Genomic DNA, 16,805 nt, shown 5'->3' on the forward strand with positions numbered 1-16,805 from the left:
ATATATATATCATTTTTATATATATATATAAATTATATATATATATATAATTTGGGTCGTGGCTTGTCATTAAGGGGTGATGGTGGGTCCCTCAGCCAGACCAGTTGAGAACCACTGCTCTGGACCACAGAGCATGTAGCTTAGTCCTGAGGTTCAAATGTCAAAACATAGTCAAGTACTTACTATGTACAATTTTTTTTCATCTTGTTGATGTCTACTCTGTGTATGTGAATGCAAAAGAAAATACGGTATGGGTGACTGAACAGCTGACCCTCATATTACTAGAGAGCAAGAAAGTGTGTGTGTGTGTGTGTGTGTGTGTGTGTGTGTGTGTGTGTGGCTGTGGTCTTCTTGACAATGATTGCCCATGACAGGGGAAAGTGTATGGGAGCAACAACCTCCTGCTACTACATACACAAATATATATAAACATAGAGTTCCATCATATTTTCACTTAACAATTTTACTTTAAATATTTCTTGGATTTTTATGTTTACATTTACTTTACATGCTGTTGAGTGTTCTGTTATTCTCACCATTGCCGCTCTTTTTGTCGCTGTGTTTTTGTCTTTCTCTCCATTTCTTCTTCATCAACTTCTTTTATTTTCTCTCTTTCTCTTTAAATGCAAATGTTAATGTTTTTATCAAAATCGTTGTCATGTTCGCTAATGCCACAATATAGTGCGCAGATGGGTGGCAAAAAAGGAAAACATGGAATAAATGAGTGGAGAAATACAAAAGACGCAAATTATTCCACAAAGAGCAGCAAGGGTCACTCACTGAATGGTTTGATGGTGTGAATGACATGCTGAGAACTTCACACCCATAGATGTTTAATAAGTAATGATTTTGGAATATCACCATTAACAAAAACAACACATAAGAGAATATCTGTTGATGAATGCTGTTCCTTCCTCCAGTGAAGTTCCACAGACATAAAGAATCTATACTGCAGCTCAGTGATGCTATTCTGGTGGCTCCTGGTGGCCAACAGAAATTATTCAGAAAAGGTGGTAAACCTCCAGCATTCTGACCAATCTCATCGCGTGATCAGTTTAATTACCGGATGACAGTGGTCACGCTCATTAAATATATGGCATTTGATGTGTCAAATCGTGTCTTTGCTCTTTTTTGGTGAAAGTTAACGTTAGTAAAATATATTGTGGGGTATGTTGCAAGTCACTGTGCAAAAGACAATACTGGATTGTTATTTGAACTGTTTTGCATTAGAATTATGAAGCAGGAAAACAAAAGCTTTTTTGATACATGAAGTGCACCTCAACCTGCAGCTCCACCATGAATCACAGACCACATATACCTGCAGCAGACATAGAATACATGTAATGACAGCAGGTGTGTCGCACATTTGAGTCTTTCTCATTAGGCTGCCACAGGGGTATTTGATCCTTCGGACCTTGTGGGCAAGAGTCCTCTCCTCTAATTGTAAGGTCACAACCACAACCACTGTATTCTCATGTCCATGCATACCTATTAAAGCATACTTTTACACAGCAGTAATAGCTCAATGGCTCATTTCACATGACCAAACACTGGATTTAATCTGATGTGACTTTTGACCTTACATACTTTCCTTACTAAATAAGTAGGCCACCATTCATTTAACTTAGTGTATGTTTATGTTATGTCACCTTAACCAAGTAGTTTTCAAAATGGACCATTTTTTATGACCTGGACACGTATTTAGTATGTAAAATCTTAATTTTAAAAGTAACTAGTAACTGCAGCTCTCAGATAAATGTAGTAAAGTGCAATATTTCCCTCTGATATATAGTGCATTAAAAGTATAAAGGGGCTTGTACTTGAGTACAGTACATACAGTAATTGGGTATATACCGAGTTACATTCCACCAATAAAGACTGTGCTGTACAGTGGAAAGAATTTAGGAGTATCTGAAAATGATACATTGTAAAATTGTACAATCAAAAGAGAATTAAAGAGATGAATGAATGCGCATGAAAGGCTTGGCTGTGCTGCTTGCAGCTAATGGCTTGATGACTTCTGAGCCAGGGTGAAATGTTGAATTTGAATTGGTTGATTGCGATGCAGCTTCTTCCTCTGAATCTGCCCCCTTAGCCTCATGAGGTGCCGACACCTGTTCACCGTGCCTCGGCAGCTCAATGCTAAAAGTCAGAAAGAACATCTGATGCATGAAACAGACAGGTGAGGCAAACCTAGTGTGCTGCCTTCACATAATAATCTCAGTGAGACAGCTGGCGAGCAACACATCAAGTGAAAAATAAAAATTGCCAGCAGACTTGACAGCTTCTTTTGTCTGCGTGACTTCGAAATGTTGACACGCATCAGGGACTGCTCTGTTTCCAAGGAGCTCAAAATTCATCTACATGCGGCTTGGGAGGAAATAAGGCACAGTATTGTGAGCGTGCGCATAGTGTATTCTGCCACATAGATATACACCAGGATGAACATGTTATACATGTTTTAACGATACACTTTGCTAAACTGTCACACCATCTAATTCCATCACTCTTCTTCAGTCTCACATCTGTTTTCTCATCCAACTGAAGCCAGTGAAGCAACTGTATGGGCTCCTGCTTATTGTCACCTCAACATTTTTGGTCTGAATTGTGTTTTCTATGTCTATGTGGTGTGTGTGTGACAGAGAGAGAGAGAGAGAAAAGAAAGAGTGAGTGTTTGCAAAAGATAAAGAGAGGGCGGGAGCCTTGCAAAGTGTCAATGTGAGTATGTCTGGCTGTCTGGGTGGGTGTGCCTGTGAAACTGCAAAATCATTTAAATTGGGAAAGGAATGCAGGAATGCTCGCTGGTGATTCTGATCGGAGCCAAATTTCTCTGTCAGAAAAGTCCCCAACCAGCCTCCTTGCAATTTCACAGTGATTGGAGAAGGAGTGAAAAGGCAGAGTCTTCCATCTTAAAATAATTCAGCTTTCTAGGAATAAGCCACTGAAGTTAAAATCACTCACCATTCTCATTGTCGCCAATTCTCACACACCCCATTCAAACTCCGCTGTTGACGTTTCACTTGTCATTTCACTCTCTCTACCCCATCTCCATTGAGACACAGGCTCAGTCAGATGATGAGTCACAGTCATAAATGTGAGCAATTTAGAGACTCCAATCCTACTACATTTCATGTCTGTAATGTGGCATGAAGATGAGGGCTTGCATGTCCTCTCAGGTTTTTATAAAACAATGAGCCACTGTACCAACCCTTCCAACACGGCTCCACTGAGAGTAAAGCAGATCCTTATGGTTCTTTCAGTCTAGAAGATTATTGCATGTTGTTGACAAAAACACTGCCTCTGGATTTATTGCATGTAAGTGCCCACAGTGTCCCAGCAGAGTGGCATTAGGGGTGCAGAGTTGAATGGCAAGTAGGTGTGCTGTCCTTGTACAAGAGATCCAGGGTTTCAGTCCCGATGTTACCAAGCCTCCATCAGCCAGACACTGAGTCACTACGAGCTCCAGGGGAGCTGCTGTGTAGCTGAGCTGCCCGACTTCCCTGCAGAGGGAGAAGCATGTTTTCCTGCAATGCATCACTTAATATCACTGGAAATATATCAGATATGACCTTAAGCTCGCCTCCAGAATGTGAGTATGTGACAGGAATAGAGCACACACACAAAAAAATGATCATGCCTGAAGAAAAGATGTCTAAAGACTAGATTAATAATCACAGCATGGATCTAATCTCCTCTCATCTCATACAACTATCTCAATAGCCCAGCTAGCCAAACACAAGTACAGAAGTGGAGCTGCAGTACCTGTAAAAGCAACTTAACCTCTTTATTTTGATCTCCCCTCTCTTGATTCTTCCCTTCCCTCCACATTTCTCTCTCATCCTCCTCACCTATGTCCTTGTCCTTTGTTCTTTTTGTGATGAATTTGACTTTATATTGTCTGCATTACTTCATTTGTATTTCACAGACTAAGTGTCGCAGTAGTAAAGCTGGAGGCACAGCGGAGGATTCCTTGGCTGAGTTAGTCTTGATCTGCCACCAATCTGAGGGGAAATCCCAACCAGAGGTTAGACAGGACCAATGGTCAATCGGGATTATGTGGTAGTGTGAGGGGTTTACAAATTCAATCTTGACTGCTGCTATCAATGAGCAGACATATTCCAGCTATCTTATGCGATCTTGTGTTCTAGCTATTATGTCAAAATTTATATTTATGATGCAGCATTTGCCGATTGAGTTTTTTTTAATGCCGAAATGGTCAGTTATAGAATTGAATATATGAATAAAAGGTGCGCACACTGTAGCGCCCTTAAGTGCAATTTATTAGAACACCCTCAAATAACATTTCAAGCTAATGCTGTTCTTCAAAGTTAGTAATATAAACAGAGATGCCATCTTTAAATACATATATATGTATATCTAACATAACTGGGTGTTTTGTGTAGGTTGCATTGTGCCACGGTATTATTATGCGACTATCATGTGACCAGAGCATATGTATTGAAAGATGGCGTGGCTGTTGATATTGCTGAGTCTCGAGAAGAGCATTAGCTTAAAACGACACTTGCGGACTTGCTAATAAATGTTTTTTATTTCAGTTATAGCAGTGTGTGACACCCCATTGTTGTCTGATTGTAGTGTGAGCATGCGACAAAAAGATGAAAGCCTCCTCTCTTGTTCCCCCCTTCCTCTCCTCCTCCCTCCTTATTCATTTTGTCTCCCTTATTGCCCCCTCTCTGCACTCATTTTCAACTTTCTTTGCCTCCCTTTCTGCATTACCCTCACCTTCCTTTCCTTTCTCCTATAGCTGTCTTTCTACTTACAGTAAAATAGAGAAATGATCATCTGTGGTGAAACAGCAAGACAAGCTTACAAAATAGCATGCTGCTTTTTCCTCTCTCCTCTCACTCTGTCCTTTATTAGTTCCTCTCTCCTCTCTTTCCTCCTTCTGTTGTTCCTCATACCCCTCCTCCTCTCATATCCCTCTGAGCACCTCACTCCTCCTTTCTTTTTCAGGCAAAAATCAGCAGTAATCAATATCATCATCAGAATAATTGTCAGCATTTGCCCACAGCGCAAATTGCAAATTAAGATGTGTGAATGTAGCCTACATGTGTGCATCATAGCAGTATTTTAAAACGTGGCTGTGTCAGTGCACACCCACAAAATGTCTCTGCTCCCAGTTTATCTCATTGTATGAACAGCACTGCTTTAATTAGGACAGGCCTGTCTATCTGTGTGTGTGTGTGTCTCAAAGTGAGTACAGTGTCTGAATGTGTGTGCATGTTACCATAGTGCCCCCATGTGGAGGACTGTCGACGAGCATACATTCTATAACCTTGTTTCGCCACGCACGCACACACACACACACGCAGGCACGCACGCACGCACACACACACACACACACACACACACACACTCCAATGACACGGTGTTATATTTGGAAACACAATTTCATGCTATCAGTACTGGCTAGCTATTCCATTTAGATAGCAGTCGTCTATATGTGTGTGTGTATATGTGTGTGTATATGTGTGTGCTTATGCTTGTGAGCATGGTTGATGTGTCTGTACGTTTGCATCTATTTGTGTCTGTGAGTGCACAGGCTGTCTGAGTGTTTCACAGAGATGAGTCCTAATTCCAAGTTGTTGTTTTTTTTAAATTAAAAGTTGGTTGTCATGGTAATATTTGGATTCTCAATAATTATGTTGATTAAAATGTGAAAATTAATTAAAAAGTCAGGAAAATTATCTCACAGCGGATGATCAGCGAAACATCAAACTGATTTAGATCTCTGTCTCTTTTTCTCTCTCTAATACTGTCTCGTCTCTCTGTCACACTTCAGAAGTCCTTTATTGCTACGCAACCCTGAATTATCTGCATTCATCTCTCACACGCGCTTTGTCTCAGTTTCTTCAGGTTTCTTCCTTCCTTTCACACGTACACACAACATGTATTACATAATGAGATTTGTCTTCATGTCCAAACAAAAAAAACACAACAGCAGCAATGGCAAAAATAACTTGCACACAACTACAGCACAAACACAAATGGCACCCCTCTCACCATCTCTCTCTGCGTTTCATTCACTCAGTCAACCCATTCTCAACTTGTTAACACGCTTGACAAGGCTCGTCTCATAGAGCCAGAGCAGACACATCAGCAGCAGAAGTAACACAAAACCAAAGCAATTTCTTTCTTTCAGTCTCTCCGTTACTCCAGTTTTCTCACAAACCATCTCTTGTTCTCGGTCCCCTTCTCTCTGACAGAGTGAATAAACAGGCTCAGCAAAGTGTAATCTCTTTCTTTTATTAGCAACAGCAAACACACAAACAATGAAGTAACTCTCCCCTCCCTCCCTCCTCTCATCTGCTCTTCTCCTCTCATCAACTTTAATGAAGCACAAATCTCATCAGCCATCTTTTCACCAGCTCTGCCATCACTACTTCCTGCACTTTAAATCTGACTACTTATAGCATGACTGTTGGCTGATGACCAGGACTGTACATAATTGATATATATCTGTAAGTTAAAATACGTGAAGTTTTTCCAAAAACATTTGTTTTGTACGAACAGTCAGAGTCAGTATTTAGATCGGTTATGTGTGACACGGTTCCACGGCTCTGGTGGTGATTCACTGCCAGCTGATCTTCAGCATGTTCAATATCTCACCATGGTGACGTTAAGGAGGACGGTCTTATATATCTGCAGCCATCAGTTCACAGAGGTGGGAGCATAACAATGGCTTTGTACATTTGTGGCCTATTTCTCTCTGTACCTGTGTTAAAATGTTCTTTGTGAAAGTAAAGGTAAAAACTAAATCCCTTCAACATTCTTCTTGCTGGGTGCAGCAGAGCCTTGGAGCTGTGACACTAAGCCTGTGTTGTTTTGTGCATCAACATCCTGCAGAAAGCATTAAAAGAAAGACACTTTCCAAAATGTAAATTACTTTTTTCATGTATAAAACACATCTCATGACCGGGAGGCCGAGCCAAACCATTGATCATACGCAGATCCGCCCCTCCCTATAGGCAGAGTGGGCCCACCTCTCTGCACAGGGCCACGACTTGGCTCGGCCCCGTCTTCAAAGGGTCGTGGCAGTGTTGGTGTTTGAGGGGGAATTGAGAAATTCTGCCAAGGGCGTCATAAAGCACAATATGTTGCACACCATTAACAATGCAGGCATCAATGAAAGATGTCTTTTCAGCAGGATACTGATGAGGTTCCCTACTGACGATCAAAGCTATTGTTCCTGAAGTATCACGCATGGTTATGTTGTGTTTTATGTTGTTGGAACATGTTTTGAGACAGTTACTATAGCTCTGAGGGGCTGAAGCAGTCTGAGCAGATGTCTCCATGGTGGCGACCAACAATATCCTTTATAAGGCATCTGTTTAATTAAAATGTAATCTCTCCTTTATTTTAGCCAGCGCTACATTGGGTTTTTGTTTGTTCCATTTGTTGTGTGAAAATGCATTTCATTGTTCTACTTCACTTACATTCCAGCGTCAATTTAAAAACACATTTCAGTCTCTTTCCAGCAACAGTTTCAATGAATTTCAACTTTATTCAAGTTTCATTTCAGTTCATTTCAATTAAATTAGTCATTTCTAATTAAGTCATGTATGTTTGTATTAGTAATTTCATTTTTTTTTTGTTTTTATACAGGGAAATAACAGTAGTTATTTTCCCAATTTATTTTGTTTACTATAACAGTTATTACTTTAGCTATCACAGGTCTCTTGACTCTCTAATTTAACACCAAGTGTGGTAGCTCCATTTAATTTAATGCTTTTAACATTTGTCTAGAAAGAGAATAACAATGAAAGCGTGTGTGGTTAACATGTGCACCAGTGTGTGAATATGTTTCTTCCCCACTTATTATTGCCATGCTTTCTACTTCCTCCTTGTAGGAGTGGGACTCTTCATTCCTCTTCCAAATGCTCTGGGAGGGGCGGGGCTAGGAGTGGATGGGGCGGGGCTTGGAGCAGGCTGGGTCTTGGGCTGTGGCATTTCAATGGGGAGTTTAGGAGGGATCATTGTTTTAGGGGTCAGAGTTGGTTTCACCTCCGGGATTTTCTCTCCGTGACGGTACACACTGACCTGGAGAGGGAGAGGGAGAATAAGACATAATGCTAGTATGATGCAAACATTGCCCATACATGAATTCACTTTACTGTATGGCCGCAGAGAGTTCAAAAGGTCTACCACCTTTCATGCAAAAATTGTACAGCATTTAAACACATCCTTTGGAGTCTTAGGTAAAGAATATTCTAGGTCAGGATTCTGCATTGTTTTTTTCATGATATAACTGTCAAATCAGTGTCAGACAACAATCAGAAGGTCAAATATCAGCTTTGTAACCGCTCTGAGTTAAATATAAGTGCTATCATAAAAATAACTCTCTGCTGGGCCGCAGTGAAATAACAAGATTTGTGCCACAGATGGTCACAAAAATTCCACGGCTCTGAGTAAATCCAGTCATTTGTGATACACAGCACTGACACTCACCACTATATCCACAGACTCCCCTCCGTATTTGTTCTGGACAATCATGGTATATCTGCCAGAATTCTCCATGGAAACACCTTTGATCGTCAGACAGGCAAACTTGCCCTGATCCAGAGAGACCACGTACTGAAATATGAAATCAAAGGTTAGAGAAGTGAGAAAGCCAGCACAGGGAGATTGGCATGATTTAATGTTTAAAAATGCCCGTCACTTTGAGTTTTATTTAAAAATAGATTCATATTTCAGTCAAAACAGCAGCATGAGCTTTGATTAACATATTGCTTCAAGAAAACCTGAGCACTGCTAGATGGGCTTGGTGGACACAAGGACAAATCATTGCCTCCAATCTAGTCACCATTCTTATCTGCTTACCTCTGTTAGGTCAACCATGGGGTCGGATTAAATTGCAATAAAAACATATGAGACCCCAAAAACAAAGCCATTGATGTTCAAAGCCTTCAGAGTAGAAGAACACTTGGGTAGATGTTCTTCAGACACCTGAGACAAGATAGAGTTCTTATATTCTGACTTGCACCATGTGAGTGGTGCAGTGAATACATTATTACAGAAGTCATTTCTCTCTCATACATGACCTGCACACTTTGCTATTTTTAAGGTCTGGATACATTTTTATCAAGTTGCATTTGTAGCAGGCTAATTACATCCTAATAAGAGAAACACTTGTCTTTAACAAGTTAACAGCTCTATTGGCCTAAAAATAAAATAGACCTAAAAATATATATATTTGCAATTGACTTTTTCTAATCAACATGTTATATGGTCTTGCATTAATTTGTTAGACCCATGTAGGCTAATCTGTGGGTTGCTAATTTACTTCTGTTTGACTTTTGAAAGCAGCTGTCTAAAAAATGTTAAGTTAATTACATAATTATGGTAGTTTTGTTAAAAAAAATAAAAATACATTCTGGTACTCACTAGCTGTATAGTTATACAGTAACACATATCTTAGCTTCAGTGCAATATTCTCTGGATCTGTTTGTTTTTCTTTCAACAGTATACTCTGTGGTAACGAGGTAGGGGAGATTCACTCCTGAGCTTTGGAGAAAACATCACCAAGGACTTCATTCCTTGTTTTAGACAGATTATTAGCAGGTGAGGGAATGAATAAAGAAGAGGGCAAACTACAACACATATTCCACCTGGACCGCGCTTTCTCAGACTTAGATCTCCAAAACCGTTAAGAGACGCAGGATGCTGATGCTGTTGAAAGAGCCTCTGCTTACAGGGGATAGGCTGTAGACTTATAGTGGAAGGCAAGTAGGTCAATGAGTTATGAAAGGTAGATTTGTTCCATTACCTATCCAGGAGTGTGCTGATAATGCTGATCTCACCTAAAGTATGCAGATCCCTCCAGTGAGGGATTGTAACTGGTGCTGAAGTCTACCCAAAAAGCATTTAGAGGCCCTTTGTTTCGCTTTGTTGCTCTTAGTTTTTGCATTTGCTTTTGCTTAGTTCTTGGATGAGAAAAAAAAAAATTCTCCAAAACAATAACTTCAAATCTCTAAACAATTTGTATTTGTCATTAATTTAAGCAGATTGCATGTTCTTTGGCACACATGTGAAAGAGTAAGTATAATGGTCTACAATTTGCTCAACAACCACTTGCACGTGGCTTGCTGTTGGGTTGATTCTCGCTGAAATTGTCACACTCTTCACAACTTCTAAGCATTCTTTCATTGTTTCAGCCATCACAATTCATAATGGATTGAAATAATCCATTCAATTATACGAAATCTGTCAGACACACGTGCATATCCCATAAATATCTATGGAATTCTGTTACGCACTATTGAACTGCTGCAGCTTTTTTCTGTTAACCGTCTATGACCTTACATGAAGGATCAAGGTGGAAACAAATGATCTGTATTCATACACCTGCGCATATTCATTTTCTGTGTACTACAGTATCGACATTTCCAAGTAAACTTTTATCTACTATTGAAATTTTTTTTTTAATGAATGAATGAAATTTTTGTAAAAATTGCACTTACAGTTTGAAGATTGTTAAGCTGGTTTAGAAAAATTTGCAAAAGCTATTGAAAAGTTGTAATCTTTATCACTTCAGCTGTACATATGGAATCTGTATCGACACTTCCAGCAGTGCAATCAGTCACAGGAACTAAAGTGTATCATTGAGGATCTTGTGTATTTTATCAGTTTCAGTTTTGTGTACTAATTAAAACTTGAAACATAAACTACTTAGAATGTACTCTGTTTATTACCGAGTACATTCTCGTGATCTCTTATTTAAATATGACTTTTCCATTTATTGATATTAGTTTGCATGTTAAAAGGTAAAACTAACACAACATAACTCGGTAGACGCGTACTGAGACCCCATCGTATCACTCGACAAGCTAATAGAAACACACTAGCAATTGTGTCTGATTAATAAGGTAGTTAATCATGGGAAAGACAGGAGGGGCTGGGTTTGGAGAAGGGAGTAATCGGCTTCAAGATTCAGCAGTAGCATGTAATAGGTAGGAAGCAAAGAAAGGAGGGAGGCCCTGTTTGAATTCCCTTTTTTCTGTCGGTGTGGCTGAAGCATTTACCTGATCATCAAGTTCTACATCTGCTCCATTCTTCAACCATGAGACTTGAGGCTTGGGCTCGCCACACACTGTACATGTTAAACTCAGGGTCTATAGAAACAAAGATGACTTTTTTAGAAAAACATGCGCACATTTACAGATACTTAAATCGCATATACACCTACCTTCTTTTCCATAATGGTTACCACATCAGGCAGTCCTCCAACCACCTGACCCCGGTCTGAAACAAACCGTTGTTAATATTAATAATCTTTCTTATTGCCTATAATATTGATGATTAATTACTAATAATACAATAACTAAATAATCAGAAGCAATAACTGTATAAAGTAACTGTATTACACAAAGAAAGCAGAAGAATGGAATAATTAACTCACACTTCTCAGCATAGGCCTCAGCCCTGAAACACACAGAAAATAAAGTTAGAGATCTGCATCTTGCTCTCTCATTCAGCAGTACACTTATCATATCGGACAACACTGTAACCTAAAACGTATCTTGCAGTATTAAATTGTCTCAAAATAAAACAGCAGGTAGGCCTACTACCAGCCTTAGTTGAAACTACATTATATGTATGATATCATCAAGACAATGGCCCCAGGTAACGCTATGTGCCATATGATCGTCATCATCATCATAATTATAGAGAGATCATCATCAGCAAACTTCAACAGAGCAAAGTGTTACGTCAATTCAAGTCCTACGGGTGAATAGCACAGCGAGGAACTCATTTTTCTATACTGGCATGGGCTCATGTAACGATCTCCCACTCCACATTAAACAGAGTCAGATTAGAGGGGTCCATGAGAGTTATTAATTAATAAAGCAGCACCTCTGTCATGACACGTCATGCCAACTTCGGTCTGGTAGCTTATGTTTGTTTGATATTTTATAGCATTTTGTATGATAAAGCAGTGTTAAGCATTGCAATGGTAATGTATTGTAACTATATTTGATGTTACTGCTGTGATGTATTTGATGAGTGTATGTAAAATGTTGTATTGACACCAAGATCCACATTGGAAATGGTGTTGCATCGTGATTTCAAGTGCATCCAAGGATGTATTTGTCTCTTTTTCTTTTACACCCAAAATAAAAATCAATCAATCAATCAACCAACCAACCAACTAACTAACTAGTCAACCAACAAATAAGTATGAAACACAACCCTTTGTTGTAAATGTAGTACAGCCAAGTTTGGTTGTGGTCTGTTTCTACTATCTGGCTCTGCTCACTCACCACACACTTAATATCTTTTCCATGTTTGGGTCAGTAGCAGTGGTCAGATGGTTTGCCACAAGGTATTCTGGGTTAAGAGCCAAACCACATAATACTGCAGTTTATTCAGGAACTTAACAGAATCTTTTCTATGGCAAAAAAAAATGATACTGCTTTGTAATCACTGGGTGAGGGCTGTCAGAGCAGCATGGGAGGACCAGAGGTCAGCCACAGGACCAGATGGCTGGGGGGACTCTGCTCTCCTCTCGGCATATTGATGCTCAATCAGAAGGGCAACAGGATGTCACTTGTTTCAATGTGTTTGTAAAATATTTCGCTTAAATGTCTCTCTTTGAATGTTAATTAGAAAAGGGGGTTGGATAGTTTCCACTCCGCATGCAGTGTTTAGAGTTTCAATTGATTTTTTTTAAATGGATTTGCAAAATTCAGTATGTAGGGTGTCGCTTTGGCCCAATTGGCCAAAGGACCCAAAAGGATCTCTCTGCTACCTGACTGCTCCTATTTTTAAAACATATGATTTTTTTTTTTGCTCAAATTATAATATTATGGAAATTGAAATACAGCTCTGTTTGCATAAAGGTGTACAGTGTTTACAAAAATATGAATACAATCATGTATGCTATGAACAGAAAAGTAGATAAAAAAACAAACGTAACAGCTGAGTGACAGTGACTCAACACAACATGTTATCAGTGACAGAACCACTCTCAGTATCCTGGGCAATCATTATACATTACTTTTATTTACCACCTGTCAAACCTGCAGTGATGAAGTAAGTAAGTTCAAATGTGAAGGAACCAGTGATTCATCTTTAACAGAGTTAGTCTTCCTCAAATATACACAGAAAGGCACAAGTAAAGAAACAGATCTGAAAGTGTAGTCATACTTAAGTTTCTGGAACTCAGTGAAGGCCTTCTCATATACTGTAATAGACAAAAACACAATGTCACTGATCACGACTTTGACTGTCTCCTCACTTTATTTTAGAGTAGTAGCAGTGATCGTCTTGTATAAATGCTGGTTAAACAAACATGTTTTGTTAAAAATAAAAACACACTACTTTTAACATAGCTTCAGCAGTGGAGTTGAGAAATCATGCCACATCCAATCCAATATTTGTCAAAAATATTACTATTTGGAACATAGTGAGCATAACGGAAGGACAGAGGAGGTGAGCGAACAGGAAACTTTTTACAGTCAGTTCTCAAGCCTACGGGGACGAGTGTTTGATACACAAAAGATACGACTTTGGTTAGAGTATCACTTAAAAGTCTTAAACTACAGACTGAAGCCAAGAGCTCCATAAAAACAAGTGACTGTCTCAATAAAAAGTGTGAGTGACAGAACAAATGAGAGAGACAAGGTACCGACCATCACCACTGAGATCCAGTGTGCGTTTATGTGAGTTTTCAGAGTTAGTGATCACGATGGAGTACATTCCTTTATCCTTCTCCGTTGGCTCAATCACCTGTAAATCAATTAATCAACAAACCCATCAAAAAATTAGTGTCTGGCTGTTTATTTCTACTTTAATGCACAGTTTAAAACCAGGCAATTAAAATGATAAAGCTTTCACACAAAAGGCAAAAGGAAGACACACTGTTACATTAATTATGTTTAATGAATTTTGAAATGTATGAAGTTTTTATTCATTAGCTACTCCTTCTTAGGGTGATATTATCTCATTTGTCTCAAAGTCGCCCTGGTATCACCTCCACAAAGGCGCTCTGAGGACTAAGCAACAGTTCCACTACCTGAGGGGCTTTACTGTCACGACATTATCCATGTATGATTCAACTTAGAGGTATATACAGTTCAGCTTTGTACAGGAGACGATAATACCTCCATGGTTGCCATAGCAGGGGTTCCTCCAATCACAATCTTGTCACTGTGGGAAAGTCTAGCCTCACTGAGGAGAAGAGAGGAGAGGTTAGTGTGTGTGTGTGTGTGTAGACATGTACTGTTTATTTGTGGGTAGGTGACGCCTGTTGTGGAGGTAATGGAAAATCATCTTTACATGCCTGCCTAATGTTACGCATAGGGATACCAATTCCTCTCTCTTGCTATCTGTCGCTCTCTCTCTCTCACACACACATTCCCAGAAAGAGCAGGGAGAGGTTAACAATCTAATCTCCGTCATTTTTGTTCTTTACACAATTGATTAACAGAAATGCCTCCTGTCCCCTTTTTTCTTTTTGTTCCATCTTTTTTTCTGACTCTCTCACTCTATTTCCCCTCACGCCACATTTTATAATCTGCAGGGTACAACAGAGTGCCTTTAACCTTGCTTCTTTATGGGAAATGATATGGGTGGATTTTTGTCACAAAACAGGCCATTCTACTGCAATAACCAGGATAATGAAAACACTTGCCAACAGCCATCACAAGTTTTATTATGTTGGTTATTGTTTTTGCCACTCCCAGCAGTTTAACTTGAGAGAAAAGCAAATAAATGTGTTTGTGGTCAGCATGTTTATAGGCAGACTTATCAGAATGATCTTATACCTCCTAAAAACACTGACAACAACTATGTTGTTATTGTCATTATGTCCTCCGTCTTCTCCTTAGTACTACTTGTTGCCGGTGTTGTAGTGGCATTGGTAGTAGTGTTTTTAGTTTTATATAATATAATAATATAAATTCTTACCCATGACACCAGGTGATGTTCATCTCTGAGGTGTAATACTTCATGTGACACTGCAGCTGAATGCCTGTTGCTGTGCAGTTAATCACCAGCTCTGCTGCACTGGATCCTAGAGGAGGTGATAGAGGTTGTGGAGTGGCACATTTGACATTAGAATCAGGTACATATTCCCCATCTGCTTCTGGATAACCTGGCATTTACACGATGCACTTTATTGCTCAGAATTAATCAAATAAAATCGAACTTTCATCTGCAGCTATAAGACTTCCCTTTTATGTTTCCGTTACCCACTTTAGGAAAGCAGAATTGTACTAACGAAGCAGCGTGCAGATTTTAGAATGCAGACTATTTGTATGCTGCATTCAATAAAACGCTTCGAACATCAGAAGCTTTGATACCTAAAAATAGAGTTTTATCCTACAGTACATCTGTGTGGGACTTTGCTCAAGTGTATCATCCACCTGGTCACATCACCATGGTTTCCCATTATCGCAGTAATGAACCCTCTTCTCCTCTGCAACCACTGCTGTAACAGTTTCTGCAGAGCAGTAAAGTGAGTGTCTCTTAAAATAGGAGTAAGATGCTCCTCCACACTGCCACTGTGTCAGCGCAGTGGAATTTTAAAGTGATTTCACCACATGATGACATGATGGCCAAATGCTTCCAGCATGACAACTTCTGCTACATGCTGATAAGTGTGTGTGTGTGTGTGTGTGTGTGCAGCAGTGGTATTTTAAAGACAGAAATGTATCAGCCTGGTGATGGATCTACTAAATCTCTTATCAATGTGGTGCAATTGTGCTGTGTGTACATCATTTGCACTTGATCCCTTCAGTGGGTAGAGGAGGATGATAGTGATGTTCAGGACTGTTTTTAATACGGATATGTGTTAGTGAGATAATTGATGTCTGTGTATTCACCTCTCTGCATGTGTGTGGGTGTGTGAGTGTGTAAAAGGCAGATACCCACCAGCCAGTTGGCTGATCTTGTTTATGGCATCGTCAAAGACTAGAAGAGAGGCAGAAAAACATGGGGTCAGGGAAAGAGCTACTGTAGGAGAAGGCAAAGTCACAATGCTGCCCTCTGGTGGTTGCATTAAGAATTCAGCATAGAAAGGTTCAAATGAAAGGTGCGTTTCCTTGACTCCACATCCTGTGGTTCAGTATCCCTGTTGCCATTATTTACCAATTAACTGACAATTGCTGTTCTTTGGTGGTGTCACTACTTAGGTAAAATGGCAAAAGGGTGTGAAGAGCTTTATCTGTCAGCTAATCATTAAATATTTACTAACTTCTAATATTGACTCGGAAAAAGAGATTCTGAAAAGGACAGTAATATTTAGTTCTGCCATCAAAATGTATACAGAAGAACACGCTTACTACAGAATACTAGATTTAGTTCATTTCAAACAAACTTTTACAGGAACATTAAAATGTATTTTCTCAGGAATAAATACAGCCAGCAGGTGAACGGTCACATGGCAAGAACTATTTCTATAGAGTAGTTGGAAAAACAAAGTTGGTGTTTTAAAAATTCATTAGTTTACCACAGATGCAGTGTTTACATTTGGATCATACATTTTTTTTCCCGTCTCCCACTTTTTAATGAGCATCAAGCTCGTTTTCAGTTTATGCTCAGTTAGAAAACCAGCCAGCCGGCAAGTCAGTGAATCACTCCCCTAATTAATCAGCGAGATAAATTAAGTAAGACAGATATGTTTACCTTTTCCGGAGATGTCAATTTGGCTCATGTCTTTTCCTCTGTCATCACTGATGGTGGCCTTATAAATTCCCGCTGTCTTCAGTGAAAACTGGAGATGACGCAAAAAAAGGAATGCATCAAATAGTGTGTAGAGGATATAAGAGACACAGATTGTTGAA

At 39.4% G+C, this 16,805-nt stretch overlaps 1 protein-coding gene across 1 annotated transcript in view; it reads right to left on the bottom strand.

Annotated features, from left to right (window-relative positions):
* Positions 1 to 7,505: 7,505 nt before the first annotated feature.
* Positions 7,506 to 16,805, bottom strand: part of myom2b (myomesin 2b) — a 31,624-nt gene continuing 22,324 nt past the window's right edge. Inside the window, exons 29-39 of the mRNA XM_031846724.1 lie at positions 16,648 to 16,735; positions 15,895 to 15,933; positions 14,929 to 15,034; positions 14,124 to 14,190; positions 13,653 to 13,749; positions 13,168 to 13,204; positions 11,420 to 11,442; positions 11,207 to 11,262; positions 11,043 to 11,132; positions 8,470 to 8,595; positions 7,506 to 8,061 (exon numbers count right to left, since the gene is read on the bottom strand). Coding sequence (XP_031702584.1) covers positions 7,855 to 8,061; positions 8,470 to 8,595; positions 11,043 to 11,132; positions 11,207 to 11,262; positions 11,420 to 11,442; positions 13,168 to 13,204; positions 13,653 to 13,749; positions 14,124 to 14,190; positions 14,929 to 15,034; positions 15,895 to 15,933; positions 16,648 to 16,735 — 936 coding nt within the window. The 3' untranslated portion in view covers positions 7,506 to 7,854. The remainder of the gene's footprint in view (positions 8,062 to 8,469; positions 8,596 to 11,042; positions 11,133 to 11,206; positions 11,263 to 11,419; positions 11,443 to 13,167; positions 13,205 to 13,652; positions 13,750 to 14,123; positions 14,191 to 14,928; positions 15,035 to 15,894; positions 15,934 to 16,647; positions 16,736 to 16,805) is intronic.

This window comes from Anarrhichthys ocellatus, unplaced genomic scaffold (assembly GCF_004355925.1).
Source record: "Anarrhichthys ocellatus isolate YVR2014 unplaced genomic scaffold, GSC_Weel_1.0 scaffold6, whole genome shotgun sequence".
Classification (NCBI taxonomy): Eukaryota; Metazoa; Chordata; class Actinopteri; order Perciformes; family Anarhichadidae; genus Anarrhichthys; species Anarrhichthys ocellatus.